Genomic DNA, 12,538 nt, shown 5'->3' with positions numbered 1-12,538 from the left:
CGGGCCCTTCGAAATTAAAGGTGATATAAATGATATATATAGATCCACCATTGTGGCTTCTACAATTGATAAATAAAAGAGTTATGATATATATTGTTTTGTTTTTATAAATTTACATGATTTTAAAATTTTATTATTGTATTTTATAGTAATTTTAAAATTCGTATTGATCTTGAAGGACAAAATATCAAGTTCGTAAGGGCACAAAGGTTTTCTTTAATTTGGGTTAAATAAATTGAATAAATATCAGCTTAATAAACTGAATCAAATGAAATTCTTTTAACCAAATTTGAGTAGTGGGTTTTTTTTAAAAAAAAAAAAAAAAAAAAATTCAAGTCAGCCTTGTTCTACTTTTTCCTATTTTGAAAAGTTATTATAACCAATAATTTTGTTTGTCATAATTAAAAATAAAGTACATGATTTTTCAATTGTCATCATGTTCTATCTTTGAGTTGATTTTCATTGAATCTTGGAGCTTCTCATAAACCTATTGCTTGAGAGCATTAGACTTGCTTATCAAGAAATAAAGGATTAAAGATTTAGAAAAAAAAAAAAAAACACCATGTGTTGGCATGATCTAATTATTGCCATTTTTTTAGACCAAAAAAAAAAAAAAAAATCACTTTTCAAAAAGAAAGAATTTGCATAAAAGAAGGGAAATGCTTCTTATGGTGTTTTTTTTGTGTCCTCCTAATTGTGATGTGACTTTTAAAATCACAAATAAATTAAAAATCAATAATGATAATATCAAATTTAACGATAATTTTAAAAGCAACATCATAGTTAGGAGGACATCTTTCTTTTAGGCATTTCCCATAAAAGAACATGCCAACACATGGTGTTTTCTTTATCATATTCGTATACTTACAAATTCAATTAATAATATAGAGGGGTAGAAGAATTATAAATTGAAATTCATACCTCTCTCTCCGAGGTCAAGGCCGATGCTAACTGTCTTTTGTGTATATAATTACTATAAAAGATCATGAACAAATTAGGAATACTGTAAGATTCATTTGCCTCGAACAAGTGGCCCTACACCCCATGTAAGTGAATTTTACATCTCAAAATGTTCGGGACAAGTGGACGCTATAACCCCATCTTATGTGAGATGAATGCAATTTGAATACTCCAATTATAACTCATTAATTTGATCAAAAACATTTTATATTTGAAGTCAAACGCAGACCTTAACTTCACCAATTAAGTTCTATGCTAACTAACTTTTGTATATATAATTACTATAAAAGATCATGAACGAATTAGGAGTGCTATAAGATTTGTTTGCCCCGAAAAGTTGGCCCTACACCCCATATAAGTGAATTTTACATCTCAAAATGTTCGAGATAAGTGGACGCTATAACCCCATGTTATGTGAGATGAATGCAATTTGAATACTCCAATTAAAACTCATTAATTTGATCAAAAACATTTTATATTTGAAGTCAAACACAGACCTTAACTTCACCAATTAAGTTCTACTATTTTTAATTTTTTTTTTTTTAAAAAAAAAAAGAAAAAAAAAATTCTACTATTTTTAATGGTCCACTACCTCTGATATAAAAAACAATTTCGTAAATTATTTTGAAAAAAAAAAAAGGAAAAAAACAAAAGGTCTAACTTCCTTAAAAGCAACGAAATGAATTCAGTAATAATATATTATATAAGCACATAAAAATTCAATATTATTTTTAATTACATTTCACATTAATTTAATTATTAGATGACGCATTGATACACGACATGATAGGTTGCTCGAGTCACTTGGTATAAAGTATCTTTCTTAGGATCGATAAAAAAAATAAATTTTAAAATCTAACATATTAAAATCAATTAAAAATATAATCAGATTCCTTGTCCCTTGTCCGCATCAATTAATTAATTATATTCGACGATAAAATATTTTAAAATTTTCTTTTTAAAAAAAAAGGAAAAAAAAAAAAGAAGACCATCACGCAACCAGAAATGGCTGCCTTCAAATGGTTAGACATGGGAGTTGGGAGGGCCTCAACCAAACCACCAAAGAGAGAGACAGAGAGAGGAGAAAAAAGGTGTAGGCCGTATAGGATAGTTCGGTAAATTGAGTAGGTGTAATAAAAAATGCAAGACCAAAAGGTGGATTGTCGTTTTAGTCTATGTCGTTTAGCGAGAGTAAGTAGAATCTCGGGAGACTAGAAATGGAGAAATCAGAAAAGCCTCTGAGTTTGACTGCCATCCGACATTGGTAGAGAGAAGTCAGTAGAGACGAAGATGACTGCGTTCCTTCCTTTCAACCACACCCATCCAAACCCCTTCTTTTGTCTCTTACCCAATCCTTTTGTTTTTGTTTAAATTTTGTTTTGAACAGTTCCTTTGGTACCATTTCAAAGTTGAGGCCCAAGGCCAATGAAATTGTTCAGCTGCCACAATCTGCTTGACATTGTGCACTTTTTTGTGCAGCGATGTCTGTCTTGGTGAGAAATCACATAATGTAGGCTCCATTTGTTTTGGAACAGAAAAATTGGTTATTGTTGTGTGTTTGGTTACAAACTTCAGAAATTGTCCAGAAACCATTTTCTAAGTGCTTGGTTGAAATCTGAAAAGAGAGAAGAAGAGAAAGGCGATGGTCTTGGGCGGCCTTGAGGTCTAGCGCCGTTGCTAGCGGGTCGCCTTCACCCAAAGTTACTCCCACATCCCTACTCTTTACAAAAATGACAAGCATAAAACATTTTTGGCCCGATTAGCCTTTTCCTTGGTCAACCAATTTTTGTTAGGGTTAAATACCTAATACCTCCCTAACCATAGGGTTTTATTTCTTTATTTTTTATCCCTTAGGGTTTAATTTTTATCACAAAAAGTACTTGTGATTTTGATAAAGACTAAATTAGTCATTTCATCAATTGACTGTTAATTGACTTAACGAAAGTCCACGTTATTGACACGTGAACCAATTAAAATTCGACCTTGGAATAAGTGGCCACATCATCACTACCACCTCAAAATTTTTTTTTCTTTTATTTTTTGAAAAAAAAATTTAATTTTTTTTAAATAAAAAATTTAATTAGGCAGCCATGTCATCACTCTAATGACATGGCCACTTATGTCAAGTGTCAAATTTGAATTGGTCCACGTGTCAGTGACGTTGACTTCAGTTAAGTCAACTAGCGATCAATGGACGAAATGATCAATTTAGTCTTTATCAAAATCACAAGTACCTCTTGTGATAAAAATCAAACCCTAAGAAGAAAATAAAATAAAATAAAAATAAAAATAAAACCCTAGGGCTAGGGAGATATTAGGTATTTAACCCTTTTTGTTATTTGACCAAAATTTTCAGCCATCCCAACCACCCAAAATTAGGGAAAACATTTATTGAAAAAAGTTTTATGCCAAAACAATCGAGCCGTAATAATTAAATTATACCCATTTGCTCCATATTATTTCTTTCAACTATCATATAGACAATCAGCCAACAGCCAGCAAATCTGTGTGTGTGTGTGTGAGAGTGAGAGAGAGAGAGAGAGCAATTACAAAGTAACAGACTAATTAATAACAAATGTTATTGACAATAATCAAAGAATTAAATGACTATCCAAAATTTCAGGCACCTAAAAGTAGTAGAGAGCCCGGTGTGATGTGGGATATCAATTCATAAACCAGATCCAGCGCTTCCCCTGGGATGCATTCAGTTCAGCAACCGGCACCTCACTTCTTAGGCTTCATGTGAGCGAATTCGGGTGCTTCACAATGGCCGCCGCCGCCGCCACCATGGGCAAAAGATAGCTCATCAGGTTCCTTCAAGCCTATGCTAAAAGCAAGTATACTGAAACAAGGGTAGGAAGAAAGTTAATATGAATAAATAGAGGACATAACACTAAAGACAGGAATGGCAATAGTGGTAAATTAACTCAAAATATTGATTGTCCCCTGGTTCTTAGTCAAATCGAAACCGATAGGTAGGAACTTGGGACAAGGTTCACTTCAGGTTGAATTATTAATCAAGAAATACAAAAAGTTGGACTTGATCCATGTTTTGTGTTTATGGAACCGTAAGTGTACTAAATTTTTGGACCACTTCACAAATTTCCAAATTTCAACCAAGAGAAGGTATAAAATTAATGGCTTATAATACTTTAAGAAAGAAAAAGGGGCAACGCGTAATATCCAATCTCCCAAGCTTTAAGTACCAATTAAAGTCGCATTCAACAATATATTACATCAAACATTCAATATAATGTTATCAATAAGCTTCAGATACTCACCATATGAGTCTAAAGTTGTAAGTTGATCTTTTCAGACGATTTGAAAATGTCCGAGTAAACTCGATCGCCACCCAAGTCCTCTCCGGTAGCTCCCGCTGCTACTCTTATAATATCTTCAATCAATGCGAAATTACCCATTATATCAACATGAGCACCACTTTGGGTGCCACGGCCCTCTAGAAGATTAGCTGGAGGCGCATGATCGTACTCTCTTATGTAAGTACGGATGCCTGAAGGGTTAAAACGGGTTTTTCCCCGCCAACCTTTTGCACACATGAAACCTGAACTTAAAACAGGAACAGTTTCATCTCCATCAACAGAAAAAACTCCACCTTTGAGACAAGACCCCTCGCTTCCACCCTCTGCTGAGGTATCTATCTGAAAAGGAATGTAGCATTCAGCAGCAGGAGTTAACTTGTACACATATGCTCTTTCTGTAGGGACTCCAACACCATACATAGTGTAGATTTCCATGTCTGGAGCATTTGGTAATCTGCAAAGGCAGTAACAGAAGTTTAAGCAGCACTACTAAGGGGTAATTCACCAACCTAGAACAACTAAAGAACGTCCATTGCTATGATAATTGCTGAGATAAATGATGACGAAACAAATAATGAAGACTGACAGCCTAAACATAATATTCTACGATCAATAAGAGTCGATTTCCAACAGCTGGGACCTATCACAGATTCACATAGATATCTATTTTCTTTAGTAACCTCAACATGAAGATGGATTTCCAATCTGAGCTTCTGTACCACACAGATGGGGCTTTTTCAACCTAGACTAGGTGGCATCATGGCCTCACGTGTGTAAACATGTACATACATATGTATGTACGTATGTGCATACATTTGTACACGTGTGTGCATGCATTTATACATATGCACACATATACATATTTACACACACACACAACACACAACGGAGAATGATGCATGCTTGGAGAGTTAAAAGCTTTGACATTGGAAAGTTACATTAGTGCGCTCTTTTTGTTCAATTTGATAGGGCATCATCAACAGCATTTAGAGGAGGAAAGTAATTATTATGTCTAGTTCAATTTATCATTCATTCGAAACAACTGTAAGAAGAAAAATGAAAAGTTGAAAATCTCACTTTGTTTCTAAGGGATTTGACCAATATTTGTAATGGTCGTATTTAGGGTCATCCAAATTGTCAGCAATTCCATAGGAAAAATGAGCATCTCCACGCGCCATCAACTTGGGGGCAACATAACGAAGCAGATCCAAAATCGATCCAGCTGTGTAAACTTTGTAATCTGCGACAGATTTGACACCCTCAATACCCATTTCTTGGTACTCTGTCCATACATCACACTTGGTTGCATTTGTAAGGTTATTGCCCTTGGCAGCACCCTGCAGCACAATGAGCATCTAAGTACATAAAACTCCCAGCAATACACTTCACACAAATAATAATTGCTAGTGCAGGTAGCAAATGCCTCAAATCAGTGAGCATCTCAGAAACAAATCTGGGCTAATTCAGCAAGTAAGTATAAAAAATGTATTTCAGACATAAAACCAAACTTTGATTATAGGAAATCAGCCATTATTAGAATGCAATAGATGGCACTCCGCCCTTGATATGATTGGCAGTGCATTCTAGCAAGTAATACATGACAACTTGTACAGGCAGCACTTTTGTCGTTGCATAATCTTGCAAAGCAGTAGCATTGAGATCAGAATCACCACCATGCAAAATGCAAGAAACCCTCCCACTATATCTACAATGGGACTAGTAGCTTTGCATACAGACTGACTGAAAATACCATATAAATTAAATGTTACCATATGAGCCATGAATTATATTATGGCTCATCAATCAGATTTTTGAAAGAACAGTTAAAGAAATAAGTGATCCCTTTTCTCGCTACCAGTTAATCTCCATATATGCTAGTCTTGTTCCATCAACTAAGTTATCTTCGTCTTGATTCTTGTTTGTGAAATTGATTAATGAAAATATCATTTTTACGCATTCCTTTAATTCATGTGCTATAAACTGCTACAATATGATACTTTTATTACTTATCTATATTTTAAATTCAGTTTTCTTTTTCCCTTTTTATTAAAAATCCTTTTCTTTTCCTTCAGATGTATAAAGTCAAAAGCATAACCTTTCACAGGTTGAAGAAAGAAATATGTTTTTGAATGGTTTGTACTTTCACAAACAGAAACACACATGTGCACGCGCACACACAAACACACACACACACACACATATGATCTATTTACGATAAATGGAATGGGCTTTAACTTAAGATTAGCCAAACAGAAATTCAGAGCATTACCCTGAAATCCACCCTCTCAATCTCGTGGGAATGTATCTCAGCTATATCTTTCCCAAATGATATTATCCTCCCATAATTTACCCTCTTTGTAGATTCCAGACTCCCATTCCCATTTTTGTCTGCAGTGTTGATATCATTATTCTTGAGCCTCTTTGCACTACAGTTAAAGTACCCTTCAGGTGACCAATCAAGGCTGCCCCAGATAGTATCCCCACCTTTTGGTATCATTGACATGGTTGAATCCCATGTACGGGTCATCCGCATCATATGTCGTAGAGTTTGAAGACCAAAAACGTCTTTATCCAAAACACCTGGTGCGAAAGCCCTGTTTAAGGATTAGCAGTTCATCAATTAACCAAAACAGATATGAAAACATGCATGGATGTTTGGTGTCTGGAAGTAAATGTAGGTGTTCAGGTAAATGATATTTGAACACAGATTTTTCCCAAAGATGCATGGGCATTCTTGGAGAGCATGATGGCATTATTTTGATCTGGGAAGTAAAGCCTTAAACAACAAAAATCCTAAACATCAGATAAACAACATCTTGAGTATATGAACAAGGATTCCTCGAGAAAGTACATTGTAAATCAAAGACTACAAGAAGAAATATTCTTGAACTCTTTTTTCTTCTTTTGAATTTCTTGATAGTGTGAATTTTATATTGCAACTCTTTAAGGGATCTCTTGTACATACCCCATGTAGTTGAGTCTCTTGTTAGTAACAAAATTTATTCTTGTATATTGAAAAAGGCCACTAGAAGCAAACTGAAACAGAACACTCAGACATTTCTGCTTTGGGGTAATCCCTATGGCATACATGAAGAATTGCATGGAAATGGAATGATTCCCTTTGTTCTCTGACCATTGACAGCATAGACCCATCAGCTAGATTGAAGTCATCAGGAAATTGATGACTTCTTCATCCAGCAGGACCAGCACTAAATTCATACTAAAAGAAATTGATGCACCTGATTTCCTTGAAATGATCCTAGACATGCTACAAAACATTCTTTTCCTCTGCAGTGATTCTGAAATTGGGTGATTAAGACAAGAAATGACAAGATAATGACCTAGTCCTACTCAAATCATACTAGTTGAGATATAAACCTGGCAACAGCTATATCCTTGGCTTCAATAGAGAAAAGTCCTGCGACTGCTTTTGGAACACCTAGAAAGGGTGCACCAATGTTCATAACTGCTTTTATATGCTTAGCGCACCAATCCGACCCACCACCACCACCCATTGGAGCTGGTGCCTCAACCCATTTCATGAAATGCAGAAAGTACAAAACACCCATTGAATGTGGTATAACAACCACCTTGTTCCCACCATTTGTAGCTACCAAGAGTTCTATATTACTTTTTATCCGGCTTAGAGTTTGGTCTCTGACCTGATCAATCCAATTAGGCAGAAAATGACAAACTGATTTGAGATAGTAACATATGCTATACTACAAGTTAATAGCAGAAACTTCAGCCAGATAGTTAAGAATGAAATTTCACCAATGCAAGAAGAGTTGGTGGACTAACTCTAGGAAAAATTAGTTCCTAATTGAAAATTATACCTCTGTGTTTTGAAATGATAATCTCCAATCATATGCAGCCATATACATAGTTTTCTCCTCATATCCAATGCGAGCCAAATTGGCAATTAAGACTGCCCACACAAAATAACCTGGTGCAAAGTAATCAGCTGCCACAAGTCCAGATACAGGCCTGACTCTTATACCAGAAGGGTCTAGTCCAGTTTCATTATCCAGCGACATGTGCTCAGCCCAGCATAATGGTCTGCAGAGAATATACAGAAACAAGGAGGGAAACACCCCTTTAAATAGTGAATTCCACCACCAATCATTGCAAAACTTGTAACAAATTGGGAGCTAACTCTCACAAACAGTAAGCAAATAGGCAAATTTGGTATGATAAAATCCTACCCGCTGTTAATAATAAAAAATAGCTACATATGATCAATTTAACATATATATCAAGACTAAAGCAATATAAGGTGTAGTTAGTGTCCATTCATTCATCTTTCAATAAATTTTTCGTGCTTAACCAAAAAAGATTCATTTCTTATTAAAAATTAAAAGTATAAATTAAATTAGCAGGTACACAGGGAGAATTATGGTTCATTGATCATGAAATTCTACCCAATCAAACCGTATTTTTAAAGGATAAAATATTTTTCCTGCAAAATCTCTCATATAATGCAACTCCTATGTGTCAGAAGAAGCAGAAAATAATAGTGCTCTTAAGTCAATTTTTAATATAGCTACAGGAAACCTATTAATTATGTGGAACAATCCATGCCCTATATCAGAAAGTATGCAAAAGGGTGGAAGCACAGAATTCACAAGTCCTGAGTGTTGATAATAAATCCAACTCAAGCAGAAAGACCACAAAATATGCAATAAAGGCTTAAAATTGGTTAAATTGGGTTTGGCAGAATTAACAATTAGAGATTTGAGATAACACACAACAACTTCCTAAAGATCATCCTCAGCTAACATGTAATTGGTTTTGGTGATAAAATTTGGTAATTATTGAGAACAAACTGCAATAGTCAATAGGCCATATTGTAGATTTATGTTTTGAACAGCTTTGCTGTATAATAGCTTTTTATAGATGACAACAAAAGACATCTCTACTGGACTATCATTGTATAATCACCGCATACCCCATCTTATGTTAAAGATATTATATAGAAACTTACACATTATTAAAATTTCTGTCAGCAAAGAAGAAGTACATTTTTTCAGACATTTATCAAACATTATTAACATAAGTCAGTTTCCAAGAACCTCTCCCATATGATTTCCAGTATAAACCAAGAACCAAATGACATGAAGTTTTGCATTCTTGCTACGACCCAATTAACAATTAAGTAAACTTTCCTCAAATGTTATGCTCCAGAAGATTTTCTCAAACCAATATGCAACATAAGATTCAATTTGCTACCGCTTCATCCTCTAGACCACACCCATTTACCACCAAAGGTAGTCGATTCCAAAAGCATCAATTACTCAAAAAAAAAAAAAAAAAAAGACCTCCCAATACCATCCATTCCCAATCCCATGAAAGGAAATGATATTTTCCTAAACCCTATAAACAAACATAGTATTGCCTAAACCCTATAAACATACATAGTATTGCCTAAACCCTATAAACATACATAGTATTGCCTAAACCCTATAAATCATTATAGGTTTCTTCCGTACGAAAAAAAGGACCCACAACAAATCATCCACTCTAGGTGCCACCACCACTCTATAAGCAAACAATCAAACACTTTCCTCACATGGGTCTCACCCAAAAACCACCCCACTCTAAGCAACCTCAACCACCCCACTCTAAGCAACTTCACCCATAGCTTAGCGACTAAGCAAAACACACATAAAAGAACTTTTGCATCGGCATTACTAAAGAAAACCCAAAATGCAAAAGACAACAAGTGTTTCTTTCTGAACAAGCCCAAAAGCACAACCAAAAACCCAAATTGCTCATCACGAAGCACCAGAATCTATGCGCAGTATAGACCCAAAAAGCCAATACCTTTTGTACAATTCCCCGAAAGTCCCACCCCAGAGCCTCTTCCTGAACAAGCCCTCGGCGCACTGGTGGCCCTCCCACAGCTCGAGCCCGCCTGTGACGATTCCGGGCACGAACACCACTGGGTGCATCGCCGTCAGGCCCTCCTTCTTCAGCTTCACGCCCGGAGGATCCGGTAACGGCCCCGTTATCGCCTCCGTCACATACTGAGGAAACGACGCCGGCATTGCGCTGAACAGGAACAGCAGAAACCACCACGCTGAGAATATGCACCCAATCAACCAGTAACAAGTGTCCACGCACGACCATCTCTTTGGCCTGAGCTTCGGCCTCGGTTTCGTCTTCTTCTTGTCGTGGACGTCGTCGGTCTCGGTGTCGATGTCGTGAGGCTCTGCGTGTGGGCGCTCCGTGGCCTTTCTGCGCCGCAGAAACGACATCGTTTTCGGGTGCTGGGTTTTCAAAAATTCGGAGTGGTCATTTATGGAGTCTGAGCTGGTGTGGTGCTCTGCGAAGGAACCCAAACCCTGAGTTCTGCTGGTGTGTGGGGTTATTATCAGATGGACTATGATTGGGTTACCATAACCGTCAGTGACCGGAGAGAGGGGTTTCTCGGCGAGTGAGAGGTGGGGGCACGGGATTGGCTATGTTTGCCTGTTGGCGTTTTTTGGTTCATATTGGGAGGCTGCAGCTTTCAGATCTGACGTGAGTCCCGTATGAAAATGCTAACGAGTGGTCTGCTCATCCGAGGGCGTTGCGTAGATCTTGGGATGATCGAGGGGTGGGGAGATTGGGTGGGCTTAACTTTGTCGAAGCAGCGGATAAGATCGGTGTACTTTAATGCCGTTTGCGGTTTTAGTTTGGATTTTAGGTGGAGCTTTCTGGTGGTTTTCTCCAATGGCAGCCAAAAAGCCGCTTAATGGAGCGCCTGTCATAACTCTGAAACCGCCTCTACTTTTGTTCTTTTCCACTTCTAGAAAGATCAAAGAAAAAGCAACAAAATATTTGTTTATTCAAATTACAAGATACATTTATACTGCTCTCCAATTTGCAAAAAATACGATTTTCTACTAAATCATTAAAAAAAAATTATATATATATAAAATCACAGGCAATGTTGTACCGACAAAAGTTTCTTCTAAACTGAGTTTGAGAAATTTTTTTTAACATAGTCTATAAAAGTGACATGTGTCCTTTAAACATGAAACATGTAAGATGCACATGAGTTTTTAATAAAATTTATTCAAACGTTATCCCTACTATTAAAAAAATATGTATATCTCACATGTTTTATGTTCAAGAGACACATATCACTTTTATAAACAAGGTTTAAGAAAATTCCTCCAACCTAGTTCGGAAGAAACTTTGTCCATGTAGCATTATGCCAAACTGCAATTTTAAAAACTAGATTACAATTTTACCAAATATTTAATTACGTTTTTAAAAACCACACGTTTTAAAATCGTAAACCCAATAGAATTTTTAAACTTGGTAATTGTTTTTATTTTTTAAGGATAAAATTCTTAAGGAGAATATTCAGTTATCTAGTTCCTGGCTATAATTTTTTTAAAAAAATCCTAGAACAACAAATAAGACATATGTCCCACTAACAAAAAAATAATAATAAAATATTATTTTATATTAAAAAATATATAAAATAAAATAATAAAAATTAAGGGGTGGTTGGCCACCCGTTGATATTTTGTGATTTTTTTTTTTTCCCAATATATGAGAGTTTTAAAATGAAGGAGTTGCGACAATGAATTTGATTTTTAATTTCACATAAAAGAGAAAGCATCAATTAATTTCTTATAAAGTTTTTGTTTCATTGAATTAGGAGTCTTTTGGTAGGTAATTGGGTGGATGCTCCCCTCTGGCCTCTTCGGTGAAAGTAGTTCTCAGACGTGCATGTTTTCTTCTTCAATATTGGAGGCCAACCCACTATATTCCATTGAGAAAAATACGATTTTGGTTTAGGTGCTATAAAAATATATATATATATATATATATATATATATATATATGAGAATTTTTCTAATTTATTTAACGGTTTACATTCATTTAAAATATTACAATAAATCAAATATAAAAAAATAGGGTTAATAATTTTTTTGGTACCTAGGTTTTAATGTTTTTATTTTTTCCTTCTTAGGTTTTAAAAAAGACAAATCTAGTACTTCAGATTTTGAAAAAGACCGAATCACCACATCCGTTAATTTCTATCCATCCCAATTAACGGCAGGGGGTGGCCGGCCACCCCCAATTTGACCTTATAAATCAAATATAAAAAAATAGGGTTAATAATTTTTTTGGTACCTAGGTTTTAATGTTTTTATTTTTTCCTTCTTAGGTTTTAAAAAAGACAAATCTAGTACTTCAGATTTTGAAAAAGACCGAATCACCACATCCGTTAATTTCTATCCATCCCAATTAACGGCAGG

The 12,538-nt window shown here is 35.4% G+C and overlaps 1 protein-coding gene across 2 annotated transcripts; it reads right to left on the bottom strand.

Annotated features, from left to right (window-relative positions):
* Positions 1-3,386: 3,386 nt before the first annotated feature.
* On the bottom strand, positions 3,387-11,037 carry LOC132165699 (phospholipid:diacylglycerol acyltransferase 1). Of its 2 annotated transcripts, none has more exons than XM_059576359.2 (7): positions 10,104-11,037; positions 8,117-8,339; positions 7,659-7,942; positions 6,550-6,874; positions 5,358-5,635; positions 4,242-4,734; positions 3,387-3,802 (listed from the first exon to the last, which is right to left on the bottom strand). In XM_059576359.2, exons 1-6 carry the CDS (start codon positions 10,535-10,537, stop codon positions 4,251-4,253), a joined length of 2,028 nt encoding a protein of 675 aa, XP_059432342.2. In that variant the 5' UTR covers positions 10,538-11,037; the 3' UTR covers positions 3,387-3,802; positions 4,242-4,250. The 2 variants fall into 2 exon arrangements, with proteins under 2 accessions (XP_059432342.2, XP_059432343.2); XM_059576360.2 differs by having other exon boundaries at positions 5,358-5,617; positions 10,104-11,036.
* Between the last annotated feature and the right edge of the window lie 1,501 nt (positions 11,038-12,538).

The sequence above is a fragment of the Corylus avellana genome, chromosome 11, assembly GCF_965113065.1.
Source record: "Corylus avellana chromosome 11, dhCorAvel1.hap1.2, whole genome shotgun sequence".
NCBI classification, from domain to species: Eukaryota; Viridiplantae; Streptophyta; class Magnoliopsida; order Fagales; family Betulaceae; genus Corylus; species Corylus avellana.
The sequence above is the reverse complement of the archived record's forward strand: the minus strand, read 5'-3'. Positions and strand labels throughout refer to the sequence as shown.